At 37.0% G+C, this 17,219-nt stretch overlaps 2 protein-coding genes across 7 annotated transcripts; both read right to left on the bottom strand.

The window, feature by feature from the left end:
* Positions 1 to 46: 46 nt before the first annotated feature.
* LOC107304790 lies at positions 47 to 3,543 on the bottom strand. 6 transcript variants are annotated; one of them, XR_001550848.2, is made up of 5 exons: positions 3,239 to 3,543; positions 2,306 to 2,410; positions 1,101 to 1,292; positions 421 to 707; positions 47 to 342 (listed from the first exon to the last, which is right to left on the bottom strand). XR_001550848.2 is itself a non-coding variant. In XM_015840402.2 (3 exons), the coding sequence occupies exons 1-3, from the start codon at positions 3,445 to 3,447 to the stop codon at positions 288 to 290; spliced, it is 456 nt and encodes a 151-aa protein (XP_015695888.2). In that variant the 5' UTR covers positions 3,448 to 3,543; the 3' UTR covers positions 48 to 287. The 6 variants fall into 6 exon arrangements, 1 of the variants encoding a protein (XP_015695888.2); XR_001550849.2 differs by lacking the exon at positions 2,306 to 2,410 and having other exon boundaries at positions 48 to 342; positions 421 to 474; positions 538 to 707; XR_005810974.1 differs by lacking the exons at positions 2,306 to 2,410; positions 3,239 to 3,543 and adding an exon at positions 1,393 to 1,676 and having other exon boundaries at positions 50 to 342.
* Positions 3,544 to 4,406: 863 nt separating this feature from the next.
* On the bottom strand, positions 4,407 to 8,436 carry LOC102714501 (F-box protein At2g32560-like). The gene is made up of 5 exons (XM_040522373.1): positions 6,773 to 8,436; positions 6,305 to 6,384; positions 5,966 to 6,144; positions 5,735 to 5,809; positions 4,407 to 5,006 (listed from the first exon to the last, which is right to left on the bottom strand). Exons 1-5 carry the CDS (start codon positions 7,496 to 7,498, stop codon positions 4,819 to 4,821), a joined length of 1,248 nt encoding a protein of 415 aa, XP_040378307.1. The 5' UTR covers positions 7,499 to 8,436; the 3' UTR covers positions 4,407 to 4,818.
* Between the last annotated feature and the right edge of the window lie 8,783 nt (positions 8,437 to 17,219).

Below are 17,219 nucleotides of genomic sequence, written 5' to 3'. Positions count from 1 at the left end.
AAGCACGCATTGATATTTGTATGTCATTTTGTTGCTTTCTATCACCATCAAAAAAAATGCTCACATTCACATCAAGAACGGTTCACATTCTAATCAAGAACTACTCAAATCAGTATATAAATTGTACATATATTCAATCTCACATTCATAAAAACTGAAATATTGCACTTATCATACTGACTAGAGTCAGTTCACCATAACACATAGCTACAGATCATTTAGTTCAAATATTACATCAAGTCTGAGATTTCTTCATGCGAAAAAACGGAAAAGCTGTCCACCTCTCATTACCAGGACCACCATCTTGAGATGAGGTCCATGTATGTTGCATCAATTAGGTCCCTGTATGTTCAATATTCGGATAAAAAAATCAGTGAGCATATTGCACTGCAAAACATTTAAGAACACAAGTTAACTTACATATATAATTTGGATCTGGTTGATGCTTGCAGGCAGCATGGGTTAACACCAATCCTAACAGCAAGGGCTATCAAAAATACTTATGCTAACATGGACAGTAAATTTTAGCCGGTGTACCTTCTAGTTGCTATCTGGAAATAGCCTATTCCTGAAACATCTCAAAGCAGCGACATGTTCAATCTTTTCAGCATCTGTCATAACACTTGTATATCGACATATGAGGTGACAACTGAGGCTGGTGATTGAACATGTTAATAAAATCACCATTTGGGTGTGGGCTATGGTCCCTATGAAAAGCATAAACTTAACTGAATTAGGGAACAATAAGTTTGTAGACAATACTAGCTTCAGAACATTTTTTTCAGATTCTGAACATATGAAACAAGTTCGGCAAAGTGATCATTATTTCTAAACTTTTCAACACAGTGTTGAAAATTTTCATGTCAGTACAGTTGAGGGTGATCTAATAAATTATGTATTGGCAAAATGATAGCAATATTGGAGTAAAACACATTAAAATGAATTTATCTCAGTGACTGAAATTGTTTACTGCCATTGACTGCAAGTGGTTAAATTGTTCAGAAATCAGCAAGTCACAAGTATACATATCAAAATAAATAAAGTTCAATAAATATGAAATGACCAAGTCATGAAGTTGAAAAATGTGGCCGATTCCTTACCATGTTGCCGGATCCAGAGCTTGAGGATAAATTGACGGTGATGTCGTTGTCGAGCCGCCGGCAAAAATTTGCACTCCGGGGAACCATGGGAACGGACCATCCATGGTCACCGTCGTCGAGCTGGTTGTGCCCCCGCAGTTGTCGAGCCCAAGCTCCTCCCTCCTCCAGCCAACACCTCCATGCCCTTGCCTCCTGCCATGTTGCCATCACAAACTAACAATTACTAAATCACGAATTTCTAAATTAGTGAATAACATCACAAATTTCCAAATCAGTATACGAACAAACTTACGGGTTATGAATCAGTAAATGAAATCAATTTTTTTTCTAATCATCAAACCAAGTTAGCAAAGCATGGGCCTGCTAACTTGCTTTGCTGCCCTGCTGCCTGCATCCTACCGCGCTGCACAGCTGCGCGGCCTGCGCGTGCGCTTGCCGGCGGCGGCGCTCATGCCCTGCGCCGCCTACGCGCCCCACGCCCTAAGCCCCTTCCTGCCTGCCTCTAGCGCCTGCACCCCCGCGGCGCAGCCCCTCTGCCTTTGTCTTTGCTGTATGTCCTGGTGTTTTGGCAATTTGTATGTCCTAGGAAAAATGGTAAAAACACCAGCCCTCTTCAGAATGTCATTAATAAATAAGAACTCTCCAAAACACCACTAATAAATAGTAGTCATGCCAAAACACCAAAATTCACAAAACAGACATTAAAAGTGACCATTCTATCACTAAGCCTTGTATTAGCCATATATTATTCTAGAAATTAATAAAAATTGTAAAAATTATTTATTTTTGAATAAATAGTCATCGAAAATATGAATAATTGTTTTTTCGTGCAAAAAAATACCATGAAGTCTTCAAAAAGCAATATATTATTCCAGAAATTAATTTTTTGCACCAAAAAATAATTATTCATATTTTTTTATGATTATTTATTCAAAAATAAATTCTTTTTATATTTTTTATTAATTTCTGGAATAATATGCGGTTAATACAAGGCTTAGGGGTAGAATGGTCACTTTTAATGCCTGTTTTTTGATTTTTGTCGTTTTGGCATTACTAACTTGTTTACTAGCGGTGTTTTGGAGAGTTCTTATTTACTAATGGCGTTCTAGATAGTGACTTTACGGGTGGTGTTTTGGCAATTTTCTCATGAGGCCATCTCCGCTGAGCAGATCGAGGGGGCAAATCAGGAGAATTTAACTTTTTACCACTCTTGCCAACGTGGCATGCCAACTAAGCTAGTTTGCTTGAAACAATGTCACCAGATGCCCTTTTTGCCCCATGACTTGGCTGCTCCATCCTTTCTTGATTCACTGGAGTCAGGCAATGAGATTAGCACATCAATTGGCAGTATGATTATAATAGATGAAAATGCCCCTTCATCGGTGAAAATAAAAAAGAAAATAATTGAATCAAGAACAACATAAACATACATGAGCTCATGAATCGGGAAAAACCGGATGAACTAGTATACTCAGGACATATACATCTGAATATATTGACCTATATGAACTACTCCCCCGTCCAAAAATAAATTATTTTTTTAATTTTTACCTATAATGTTTGACTCTTTATATTATTTAAAAAACTTACAATTAATATTTTTATTTTTATTAGATGATAAAATATGAATAGTACTTTACGTGTGACTAATCTTTAATTTTTTAAAAAAATTAAATAAGACGGATGGTCAAACGCTTGACATAAAAACCAAAGAATTAATTCTTTATGGGACAGAGGGGTAGATAATTCCAAACCTAAACAAAATAAGCACTTAATTAATTGGTTAAGTTTAGATCTAAAGGAAAATAGAGGGACTGAGAGTGCTGCTTCGCCTCCGGTAGCAACCAGCACTTAATTAATTTGATAAGTAGGAATGGCTGAGAGTTAAATGCAAGGGAGGGCAAAAAGGACATTTCATGATCATGTGCCACACTGTCAATCCTAGTTGGCATGCCACATTGGCGATAGTGGCAAATAGTTAGAAAATCATATCTTTCCCATGGTATCCCATGGTAAATTTGTAAGAACAAATATAAATGTGATAAATGAGGCGTTGTCACTTATAAAAGTGACAAATAGTTAAATTTCCCTGCAAATCATAGAGCGGAAGGGATTCACATGGCGGAGGGGAATCTCACCAGGCAGAGGGACGAATCACTACGCGGAGGGGGAAATCGCCAAACCACGCCGTGCGCCGCCGTCTTCCTTGGTTGATTTGGCGCGGAAGCAAGGCGGGAAGAAGTTGCTGATGCTTCCTCGGTCGATTTGGCACGAAAGCACAGCGGGAAGAAGAAATCACGCTGGTGCGCGGACGCAATCGATCTGCCACCGCCGTCGTCGAGTTCATACAACGCCCGGCCGAATCGTCTCCAAGCCTGGGAGCTCGACGAAGCAAACGCCGGCTACTCTCTCTTTCATTTAATTGCTGCCACGTAGGACAAAATCTCTGCATGCATAGCTAAACAGACGTGGTTGGCTCGCCGTTGTACTTGCCCGGTGGTAAGAACTAACGATTAATCTTGACCATTAATTTATTTTATTTATTTTCACATCTTAATTAATAAAACACAACCTCCAAGAAAAGTATTAATATGCATAATCAAGCTTTCTAAATTTAAACCATGCCAGTAAGGAAGGTGCAACAGTTATTGAATTTTATAAAACAAATAAATGGTGGTTTTAAATCCATAAAATTATACATGAGATAAAAAATAAAATTTGTTTTAAATTTTGAAATATTTGAATCTTCTTTTACAGAACATGATATTTTAAATAATTACCATTTAAGATGTACTAGCATATGATTGCAAATGTTTGACGTCAATGTCAAATAAAAAAGTTTGGAGGGAGTAACTTTGAAGATTTGAAATTACCTTTTACACACTATAATGCTTATTTGAAAAGGAAGATAATCATCTTCAAAAATTAAATATAATTCAGATTTATAGTATTTTAAAATTTTAATTCAAAATGGGTAAAATTATTTTATTTTTAGAAATACAAATTTTAGTATCCAACAAAGAAACGTTCATACATTATTTATCAGTCTAGAACAATTACATTCAATAGCATTTAAATTATAATAAATGATGTTATATCACTAATGCAGTAAGAGTAACACTAGCCCTTGTATCAATGGGCAAAGGTCGGTGTAAAATACAGTTGGTGTCCTATAAAATATCCATTCGACAATTTAGCTTTTTATAAAACATTATTACATACATATGGGATACTCAAGCCAAAAGTGCTTAGAAAAATTGGGTCCATTTGTAAACAAAAGAATATTTTTTTAAAGAGGTCAGAATGTAAGAAAAGCACTGACTAACCGTGAGCCACGGCATACTGACATGCCGTAAATTAAATTTGAGCTAAGAGTGTAGTAATTTACATTTGATCTTTCTGCTCTACAGCTACAACAACATGCAGAGGCACAGGCTGCAGCAGTGCAGCTACATACAATGGCTGTAGACTTTGATCGACAGGCTCAGTAATGCCCGTTTTACCGGAAGCAATCTGTGCATCTGTGCCTTACAAGTTTTGTTTCACAACAGTGTCCCAGCTACCAGATTTTGTCACCCCATGCTCCAATCCGTGGATGTATACAGCTTGAGTGGGAGGAAATGGGCGGCGTCAGGGTACATGATACAGATTGATCAATGGGAGAGAGTATCAATTTGGCAACTTGGTGAAATAATAACGGCGAGATAATCTGCCCTTGCTACTCAAGAATGTCTGTTGGCCACAACTGTCTCCACTTTGAGATTTCATCCTTGCTGCGGAGCTTCCTGATTCCACCGTAGAAGCCGTCGCCCTCATTGCCCTCTTCCCTGTGGTCCTTCCGGTTCACCAGCGCCTGCCTCCATCTTGACCCAGGTGTGTATTGGTTGAACTCCAACACAACAGTGTCTGCAACAAATGTTTATGCAGGAGTTTGTAAGTTTCAGAAAGAGTCAAGGAACAATAAAGTAGGATAGCATAGAAATATTGGCTATTTTACTCTGTTATCATTAACTGGGATTCAAGTATAACTGAGTTGAAACTCATACAAGTTCTATTTGTTCACTCAAAAGGAAAGGAATTGTTTGTAAGCATCCCTGTACTGTATCAGTGGCAGTAGTGCAAAGACTAAGACTATTCCCTCATCGTACGACATTGGTCAAGAACCAGATTACATTTATTCAAAGAACATCAGGCAGACCATGGATGACAAAAACATATTAATGTAAGTCAATGAAAGCTAAGCATGTTATAGAACGAAGTAGTTGCATACATATACTATTATCAGCTGTCTTCACAAACATGTCAACTATGTTATCAACCTTACAGCAGAACTTAACATTGGATAGACAAAAATCTAATTAAATTAATAGTGATATGCATGATATAGAATGCTCCATAAAGCAAAATTAAGGTCAAACATAAGCTAAAGTCATCATTTTGGGGGGTAACACTTTGCTTTAATAAATGAATGAGCAAAATGAGTCTGAGGCCATGATGTTGTTTTATAACATTCTTTAGACTTTGCTGGCATGTTGATGGGGTCGTGGCTCCAAAAGGCATATATATATGCAACTAACTTTGTAATTATTAGTCAAGTTAAATAAATTAGTCCTTGGGATTAAAGATATTCTCACCACTAAGATGACACCGACAAAAGTGCTCACTTCCATCACATGACTCCAAGTGGCCAACAACTCCATACCACCAGCCTGCCAAACATAGCAACATATGAATGAACACACTCTCCACTGGTAAAATACTCCTCATCACTATCAGATAAGATTAGCATATCCCATATGGAAATGTTTATTGGTTCTTCTAGCACTGCCCAAAGCATTTGCATTGTTGGGTGCTCGGGAACATACCATATGGGAATTCCTTGTTCCTTCTCCATTGGATCTCTATGTTATCTCCTGGGCGGAGCTCATGTAAGCAATCAGAGACATGCAGGTCATGCGCATGAGTGTTAACTGGAGGTGCCCTGACCCTATCCCATTGTACCCCATCCTCCAAGACTACAGTCCGTCGTCCGTGCGGTGGATACCTGGGATGTCAATGTTTTCAAGGCCTAGTTAGATAGCTTGTAGAAACAAACTTCAGATGATATAAATATTCATGCGGCTATGTGTGTTTGCCTCAAAATCATAAGGACATACCCACAATTTACATTCAAACCATGGCTAAAATTAGGAAGCAGTTAGTACCTTGCACGGAAGGTATCAGTGTGGAAATCATAGCTGAGCTCTGCATCGTAGCATGACATCATGAATCCAACATGCCCATGCTGCAAACAAACAGAAAGCCTCAGGATTGCTTCATCAAACATAACTAAAAGTTTGAAGATAAGATTCTATAGAGACATAAATGAGTTCAATTGGACACTTGAGGCAAATCCATTGATCCAAACAACTAAAAGTTTGAAGATAAAATTCTAAAGAAGCATAATGAGCTCATCTAAATTAAGTTAAATTGGACACACAGAGGTAAATCCACTAAACCAAACTAAGGTATAAACTTCAGTATTCCTTTCCAAAAATTCATCAACAGATTAATAATAAGAACTAAGCAATAATGAGTATTAACAGAAACAAAGCATGCATGGTGACAATAATGAAACTGCTTGCTAGTAATTGCAAAGGCATGAGAGCAAAATATTTGATTTCGAAGTATACCTCACGGTTGTAGACCTGCGCCGGGAACCAGAACTTGCCGCTCTCCATGGACAGATAGCACGACATGACCGAATCATCCAGCACAGGGCCGGCCGACTTGCCGCCGCCGCCGCCGCCGTCGGCCCTCGGCCGCATCCAGGACACCACCGGGCAGACGCAGGATAGCGCGGCGAGCCACTTCCGGTGCCTGCCGCTGCCGCCGCCGCCGCCGCCGCCGCCGAGCGAGCACCCCGCGGCGCCGCCCGTCTCACTGGCCGACGCGAGGTACGTCCTCCACTCCTCCCGCGCGGCGTGGCCGAGCACGCCGCCCCACTTCTCCGACATGTGCCGCTCCCAGAGGTGGTCGGCTCGGCACCGCTCCCGCATCGAGCGGCAGACGGCGGCCATGTTCCGCAGCTCGGCGGGGGGCAGCCTGGCGAGAATGCACTCGATGGTGAGCTCCGGGAGGTCGAGCACCGACGGCTCGCCGGTCTCCTCGGCGGCGGTCTCCACCACGGCCGCCGCCGCGCGCTTCCTCTTGAACGACGGCATGAGCGGCATGGCGTCCTCCGTGGCGGCGGTGGCCGCGCCGACGCCGCCCAGCAGCCGGAACCCGGCCAGGAACCCGAGCAGCGCGAGGGCGAGTTCTTGGCACAGCGTCGAGAGGAACAGTCTCATCTCACGCGCGCATGGCTTCGACAGGAAGACGAGGCAGGCCAAGGCGAAGGTGGCGAGCAGGGAAAGCATCGATCAGAGAGAAAAAAGCCAAGCAAACCAACCAGCCGCCGCCGCCGCCGCCGCTACTGCGGTGGAGCAGCAGCTCCGATTGGGCGCTGCTCCTTATAAATAAGCAACCAACCAGTGGAAGCCGATGCTGCTGATGCTGCTGCTGCTGCTACGACCAGAATCGCATCAAAAAACTAGCCCTTTTTTCTTCACGCTGCTTTCCGATCGAACAAGCCGTGCGGGTGACGCGATGGGATCAGCTTTACAAAGGGGGGAAATTTGGACGGGATTCGATCGAATCGAGGCCCAGGAAACACGGGGACGCAGGACACTTGTTGCCCAGCAGGGGGATTTCTTGGATTAGAACAGCCAAGAACCGATCAACCCAACAAAAACTCCTCAAATTTGAGCTAAATCCGAGCTTAATTTCCCCAACCTGAGGCGGGATCTCTGCAGCTGGAGACGGGAGCAGAGCACTGCAACGAGCTGAAAGATCAAGCAATGGCTCTAGCAGCAACAAAAAATGGGGAAACGAAACGAAACAAAAGAAAGGATTGGGATCTTGGAAGGAGATAAGAGAGAGTTTGGTGAGAGGAGAACGTGGTGAGTGAGCAAGAGGAAGGCTGGTGGCCCCACGCAGCTTCTTCCTCCCAAAAGGCTCACCCAATTGCCTCCCTCCTCTCCTCCCTCCCCCTCTCTCGCTTCCAAGAACGAAGGCCTTGGCTGCAGCAACCGAGCGGAAGCGAAGCTGCTGCAATAGCGAAAATCGCAAGTGGATGGGGGGACTATTTATGGATGGAATTCGGCCAATTTTTTTCCCTCCTTGGATTTCTTTTTCTTTTTCTCTTCGTTTCCTCTGTATGTGTGATGGATAGAAAGATTACATGTTTTTTTCAGATGGAAAAAAAATGTGTTTTTTGCCGTTGTTTTTGAGCGGCTTTGCATCCGTGCCTCTTGTTTCGGCTAACCTGTTTTGGAGGGCAGGGGATTTAGGAGCGGTCGAGGTCCAATAATTGGGAGGCCTGCGTTCGTTAACGACCAATCACGGAGGGTTTCTTGCCCGGCGAGCTGGATCAGGTGAGAGCCCAGCGAGGAGGAAGGCCATCCATAGAAATCCCTTGCCTAAATTCAGAAGGGAACTTTTGATACACTTGATGAGAACACAGTAAGCACACTCACTTTTCTCGTTAAAAACATGTTGTTTGACCAATGTTCGGACACGTTTATCTTTTCGCTTTTGTTTATGGTTATAAGTCAAAATTTAAATTTAACCTTGATTTTAGAGTTTTTTTCACCGTAGTTTATTTTCACACTTGGCTTTTAAGTTGCTAAGAACACGTATATAAAAATTTTATTCATAAACTATTTTTTATTTGTAAATATGCCATTAAGTTTTTTTCTTGAAAAAGTATTCCTGACAGTGAAAATACTTTTAGAGCTTAGACATGTATAGTTCACTTGATCTTAGCTATAAGACCAAAAATTATAGCTATACTGTGACTATTTTTGTTTTTGGGGGGAGAGGGGGCTTGTTAATCACATGTCATGCTATGGACATCTTATGAGGCTGTAAGGACCAAGATTTTATGTGCTATTCTTCGCACACAGGAGGTGTTGTAGTATTACTGTAGCATCAGATTTCAGACGTTCACTGGAAAAATGAATGGCCACGATTGCATGCAGCCCCTGTAATACAGTTATAACTATGACCGTACTGAATCTTAATTCAGATACAACATAGAAGTGTGCAAGCACACCAAAGTTGCCTATAGTGATGATGGATGGGCACAACAAGCTACGAACGGTGATGCGAGAATGCGGTGGGTACATGGGTCCAGTAATGTAAGCAAATAAACATAAAACGATACGGTGGTGAACAAGAGGTAGCATGCAGCTTAAGAGGACAAGGCACAATAGATCCAGTCGAGTATTGTTGGTCGCAAACAGTGTCTTGAGTTTTTAATATTGCTCAATACTAGCTTATTGCTAAAGGTATATAGAACTTTAATGTCTACAGTAAATGCTAATTTTTTTTATTGATATAAGCACACCATCCCTATTATATATCTATGTTTTCAAATTTGTTGATCTATATAGATTAGATGAAAGTTGGAATTGGAAAATTATTGGGCCTATTCATCTAATTTAAAATTTTAATTAAAACCAAATTTTACAATTTAATTTTTAGGGTTTTTATTGCTGTTTCATCACTCGGCCTTCGCTTTTGGACTAAGAATATAATTGAAGTATATATGTTTTATCCTAAAATTATGCTGCCTCAATTTCATATTTGGTTTATCCTAAATCAAACATTTAATTTTAAGTTTGATCAATTTTATAAAAAAAAATAGCACTTAACTCAAAATAAATCTACTATAGAAATGTATTCAGCCATGGATTTGATGAAATTAATTTGGTTTTGTAGTTGTTAGTACATTTTCATATAAAACTTAAAGTTATTTGAGTTAGGACAAACTCCAAATGACTTTAATATGAAACAGAGTAAATATGTTATTACATCAGTTATGTTTCTTTAATTTATAAGCCACAAACCAAAAATGCCTTAAAAGCATGCTCGATCTTAACCTAATTCCAACTAAACTGTCTAGCACCAAATTCACATTATTAATGTTTAGCATTTATTTTCTGAGTTCATATTTTCATATTAACTTAACCAGTGCATGCATTGCAAAACCTCCAATCTTGCTTAATAGTCCCTCCGGTAAAAGATATTTGTTGTTTAAAATAATATTTGGTCGGACTTCTAAAGTTCTGACCATCCATAATTTTTAAATGCTTAGTTCGAAAATAAGACTAATGATGCACGTAGATTATCCTCGAACAGTGTTATCATAATATATATCACAAATTTATTATATTTTGTAAATTTATTTTAACAAAAAATTGTTTTTAGGAATTTTAAAAGTTTGACCAAATATTATTTTAAACAATAAATATTTTTAACAGGAGAGAGTAACACGATTCTCACAGAGGTAACCGTATACACCCTTTGTGTTATAATAAATGATGTTGTTGAATTTTTATCACGTGTTTGACCATTCATTTTTTTAACTTGAGTAATTATCATTTATTTATTGTGATTTGATTTATTAATTAATATATTTAGGTATAATTTATATTTTCATATATTTGCACTTTCAATAAGGCTAATGGTGAAAGGTATGGCAAAAAGTTAACAAAGTTATCTATTAAAATATAGATGGAGTAGTTTTGCTCGAAGATAACAATAAAGTCATGAATTCTGAAGTATGCAATGGACAGGAAATATAAACGTGCATGGATAAATATATATACATACACATTTAATAATAGATCTGAAATGTATTTATAACACCGCCATAACTATTACTAGAAGATTTTGTTTTGTTGATGTATAACTCATATATCAATCAATGACTTCGATTACGACTCTACAAATAGAAAATAATTTAGGAATAAAACTTCTATATATGTGTATTTGTAGCTATCTAAAAGTCAAAACTAAAAAATAAATTAATGAAAAAATATTGAAATTAACTTTAGATTTGAGGTCAAAGTAAATGTTGGCTTATAAGCATGGTGCAAATAGAAACCCATATAATCCGTCTATATATCCTACAAACGTACTTCGTGAACACAATTAAGGTAGCAGTACTACTAAAAGCTTTCAATGAACCATCGACGAGATGACATCCGGGCCCCATGAAAGAGGACGCTGGCCTGCGGATTTAGTTAATTATTGCAAATACACATACTCCGTAACTGACGTGTCCGTAAAAGGACGACTAGCCGAAAAGTCGAGGCAGAGTTTTGTTAAACTAAAAGCTAATAATAGAGCTACCGGTAGCCCTAACCCCTAATTAACCAAGATACTCTATCTATTTTTTTTATATTTGATGTCGTCGTCTTGTAGAGCAGAATTTATATTTGATGTCATTGTCTTTTAAGCAGAATGCTAATATATATTTAGCTATTTAGAAACTTGAATTAGGTTCATCTAAAAACATATTAGGCATAACAATTACACACTCCTCTAACAGAAATCTAAAAATAAATAACTTATATTAGGAACTCATATTTTTATCCTAAATTTAACATTAGGCATGTGAAAATATTTGGAATGTATTTGGTAACCTGGTGGAGATATATTTTCTAGTCTAATTCTCAAAATTCAGTTTTAGAGATTGATTTTAGACATCTCTTGGAGATGTTGTTAAATCTATATTTCATTATTAATTACTTTGTTATGATTTGATTTATATTTAATTCTAAGACTGACTTATAATTTTACATATGTTTAAAAATATTAGATAAAACTAATGATCGATCGAGCCAATGATATCAAATAAAAAAAAAAAGGAGAAAGTGTTAACGTAAGATACCTCTCTCGATTTGGCCATGCCCGCTGTCCTCTCGGCGATGATCGATCGACGACAAGATCGATCAGAGGTAGCAAAGCAAGAGAACGTCGATAGGGAGGAGTAGCTGCAAATTGACGCATAAATTAATTAACATATGCATGCGTTGGCTTTATCCCATCAGGTGTGGGAGCTCCCGTAGGCAGCCGTATCTTCTCCCGATCTCATTCTTTTCACTTAACTAAGACACATAATTAACCCTTTGTTGACTCCTCTCTCTCTCTCTCTCTCTCTAGTCATATGTGCATCTCTGGATGATGAGGTTGCATGGATTTGCACCTAAATTAACAAGATTGGGAGGGCTAGATATGGGAGGAGATACTGAGGCGATTATATATAATTGGTGCTGAGATGGCAGCCGAGAGAGAGAGAGTTGTGCTGTGAGGAGCGAGCAGCAGCTAGAGCTTAATTAGTGGGATATATGATTAAGTAATTATTCTTGTTTTTATGTGGGACGTGTGTCGAGTGGAGCAGATGCCCGGCCACTCTCCAACGCCTCTCGAATCGACAACGAGGAGGAGTATATATACATCGCGCGGCCGGCCAATATATGTATTGGATGCCGTAGCTATAATTTGATACATAGCTTAATTGATAATTTGGGGGTGAAATTAAGCCACGGCTTCTTTTGTGTTATTCTGTGGATCTCTCTCTTTTGCCGGGGATGTAGGCTTTTGCGTGCACTGTCGTTGTGGATAAGATGTTCTGCAACTATGATCGAGTCTAGTATGACTCAGATGCAGCTAGCTAACTGTGTAACTAGGGGTGCCGCCGATTTGACCTAACAAAATCGCAACCGAGTTATGTAGTCAATTGCTGCTGGTTCTTTTGGGAGTGCAGGGGAAGAGCTTCCACGCATAAAGTAACATTTATGTTTTATTATCCAATAAAAATAAAAATATTAATAAAAAAATTTAAATAAGATGAAAAGTAAAAACATTATATCAAGAAACTAAAAAATGATATTATTTCAGGACGGAAGTAGTATATACATACGACCTCTTTTTTTTACTTAACACAACTGACTTTAAAAATCTATATTTGATCATTCATCTTATTTAAAAAATTCATATAATATTGTTATTTGTTTAATAATTAAAGATACTTTAAGCATGAGTTATAATTTTGTGTTTTTTATAAAAATTTTAAATAAGATGAATGATCAACGGTGTCGAATAAAAAAATAAAAGAAGTATTATAGTATAGGAGTGAGTGGATCCTTTTCCATTCAATTTTCTACGGAGGTATAAATTTAATAGTTCAATGAGAATACAACTTTTCGTTTCATTTTCTATACTTACAAAATTGTACAATCTTAAAAAATAGAATTAATTTTTTTATGTACAAAGATCGTTTTCTATTTACATGTATATAAAATCAATTTGCACGCTTAAAATAATTGAAATTGACATCCAAAATTACATATGTTTTCATTGTACATACACCGTGCAATCTTGAACTTTACAAGCAGCCAGGCCGACCATAGCAGACAAGGCAAATCATTTTTCTTAATTAAAATAAGCCTCAATATGGTGAGTGTCACGTCATGCAGTGACTTCGTAAATCTCAAGTTAAGCCGGTCTAGTCTTTTAGTAGTAGACATGCTCAGCATGTGTATACGTGTAGGGGTGACTGTGCGCGCATTTTCATATAAATGGTTGTTTATATCGGATGTTTGGAGTATTAAATATAGACATATAATAATACTAATTGTATAAATAAAGTCTATTTTATTAGATAAATTTTTAAGCCTAATTAATTCATGATTAGCAAATATTTACTGTAGCATCACGTTTGTTAATCATGGACTAATTAGGCTCAATCGATTCGTCTCATGGACTAATTAATCCATGATTAGCAAATATTTACCGTAGCATCCAGAGTTTAGGGTGGGTTTTATTAATAGTCTATATTTAATACTTTTAATTAGTGTCCAAACATTCAATATGACAGGAACTTAAAAAAGTCAGAGGAAACAAATAGGGTCTAAAACGTAGGAATAGAAAAAATATAGGAATATGATAGGAATACATGTCCAAACCTATAGGATTCAGAAACATATGAAATTTTCCTCTAGCATTGTGAAATGAGCTTGGAGTGGATTTTTTCCTATGTTTTGCCCTCAATAGTAGAGAGATAAGAAATTTTTCTATAGTTTTTGTTAGGTGCATTCCTTTGAAACGAACGTTGCTACAGTATATACAGTTCACAGGATAGGGCCTAAGCATTAAAGTCTCCATATAGCGAACATGCACGGTAACACTACAACAAAAACCTTACATAATGATACTTTTGTAGAGACAAATTGAAAAATGCCTCTAAAATTAAGACTCCTAGAGCATAGAGACATTGTTTAGAGGCATTTTGCAAATTGCCTATAATGTTTTTACTCTAGAGACACTTTAGAGGCGGTTTTCTAACCTAATTTTTTAAATTAATCTTATAGAGACATCTTTGTGGCACTTTATAATTTGCCTCATATGTATCGACATTTTGTTAAGGCATTTAACCTTCTTAAAGACACTTTATTCGAGGTTAATACCTACTAAATAACTAAATATATTTAAGACATGATATTAATTAACAAGTAATCACTTGAGGTCAAGATGGTTAGGTGAATGATATATAAATAACTCTATGTTAATAGATCCTGAGTTCAAGGATTGCTAGGTGCAAAAGGGGTATGTTTTTTCTATTTTTCTATAATAGTTTGCTATTGTGGTCATATAATTTAACGTCTCTATAAAAATACTACAAGATATAGAGACACTTTATAAATTGTCAGGCACTTATAAAACATCTTTGAAATTGTCAGGCACCCTTGGAAAAAAATGCCTCTACAGTATTCGTAAAGTGTCTCTACGGCTCATCTTTGTCATCTTTGTTGTAGTGTACGTGAATTTTCTTTTATAATAATTTAATACACAGACAGATGGAAGATTTCATTTTTCTCAAAAAAGAATGTACCTTAATTACCTATAAGAGAGAAAGAAGTCCATTTTTTTGCTCTTATAATAAGATTGTAGACTTGTCAGAAGTATAATAGCGGTCAACCTATGCAAATGCAATACTTATAATCATTTGAACAGTATAGACAAATTATTTTTATATCAGTTACTTCTTATTAATTAGCACTATTCATAATTTTTTTATATCAGTCACTTCTATTTTAAATATATTTCCATCTAAGCACCACTGCACTCATTCATTCTTATTTATTGAGGACCAACTAACTCTTTTCTTTTCAATCTTCATCCTTGAAGCTAAACAACATAATGGAAGAGTTGATTATTTGGTTTTGCACAGAAGAAGCCAAATGACATATTTACAAATAAAAAATAATATGTGAGTAAACTTTTTATTCATATTTTTAGCGATCTACAAGTTAAGGCTAAATACAATTAAAAAACCTTAAAATTAACTCTAAATTTAGGGTTAAAAATTTAAATTTTGGCTTATAACTATAAGCAGAAGCGAGAAATGTTTATATATTTCGGAGAGGGGATTTTTTTTAATTATGTGCATGAAAGATGCAATTTATGCACACACACTATTACGGGCCTTAAGGCTAGTGATAAAAGCCTTAAACCTTACTAAATTTCTATTAAAATCATACTGTTCTTTCTGGATTATGGATCATGTTATTTTGTCTGGAGTATGAAAAAAATCGGTCGGTTAATACTTCCGGGGCGAACATGTACCGGACTAAGCAAGTAAGCAGTGTATAATAGTTAGAAGGCCATGTACACTTGATGACACGGAACAATGGATGACCAATAAATAATCAGTAGTACTCCCTCCGGTTTTCTTTATTTGAAGTCGATTGACTTTTTTATTTACGTTTGACCCTTCATCGTATTTAAAAATTTTGAATAAATATATATAATTATAAATCATACTTAAAGTTATTTTAGTAATAAATCAAATCATAATAAAATAGTTGATAATTATATAAATTTTTTGAATAAGACGAATGATCAAATATAGATTAAAAAGTCAACGGCGTAAAAAAAAGTCGGAGGGAGTATTAATTAAGCGTAATGCCAATTCAGTTGATAATACGCGTCACACCATATCACCGCACACCGGACATAGTTCGTCCTAAACAAAAGGGATTAATAAAGCAGCATCCATTTATCATCTCGTCATCTCGTGCACTAGCTAAGGCCTTGTGTAGTTCTTAAATTTTTTTTCCAAAAACATCACATCGAATTCTTGAACATCTAAATAAAGCATTAAACATAGATGAACCAAAAAACTAATTGTACAGTTATAAAAGAAATCTTAAGACGAATCTTTTTAGCCTAATTAGTCTATGATTAGCCATAAGTGCTACAGTAACTACTAATGACGGATTAATTAGGCTCAAAAGATTCGTCTCGTGGTTTCTAGGCTAGCCGTGAAATTCGTTTTTTCATTCGTGTCCAAAAACTCCTTCTGACATCCGGCCAAACGTTTATTGTGATGTTTTTACCAAAAAATTTTGGCAACTAAACACCACCTAAAGCAAAAGCAGTTTGGTATAGCTAGGAAGTTGGCTAGTACCAGTCTACTTTACTCTGTTTGTGCATCGCTATGCCCCCCTCGTCCCTGGACCGGGCATGAATCCTCTGTAGCTACTGTTCTACAGTAACAAAGTCTGTTTAGTTTGTAAAAACATCACATCAAAACTTTAAACACACATTTAAAGTATTAAACGTAGTCTAATTATAAAACAAATTTCAGATTCCGCCTGGAAACCGCGAGACGAATTTTTTGAGTCTAATTAATCCGTCATTAGCATATGTTGGTTACTGTAGCACTTATGGCTAATTACATCCTAATTAGACTCAAAAGATTTATCTCACTATTTTCTTCATAACTGTGTAATTAGTTTTAATATTTATATATATTTAATGCTTTATTTAGATGTCTAAAAATTCGATGTGATGTTTATAGAAAAAAATTTTAAAGACTAAACAGGGCCTTAGGCACATGGGATATAGGACCGACATGTCAGCTGCAGCTATTGTACAGCAGTACTACGGACAATCTCCATCGCACTGTACTAGGTTCATTGCATCCATCAATTTATTCATTCGTGGACTTCAAGTAAAAGCATATGCTTACAGCATCTCAAAATATAACAAAATCTAAGGAGGTGTTTAGATGGCAAAAATTATCTGCCTATATTTTCATTCCATCAACCATATTCAACCTTTATTTAATTTCGCTTCCCTCCTCAATAAAAAAAGTTACAAATATTTAAGAGAGGTGCAAATAGGTAAAATGACGCTTACAGGGATCCAATTCTCTATGGTACTCGCTCCGCTCTATATTATAAG

The sequence above is a fragment of the Oryza brachyantha genome, chromosome 1 (assembly GCF_000231095.2).
Source record: "Oryza brachyantha chromosome 1, ObraRS2, whole genome shotgun sequence".
In the NCBI taxonomy this organism is placed as follows: Eukaryota; Viridiplantae; Streptophyta; class Magnoliopsida; order Poales; family Poaceae; genus Oryza; species Oryza brachyantha.
Note: the sequence above shows the minus strand (reverse complement) of the source record. Positions and strands in the feature narration are given on the sequence as shown.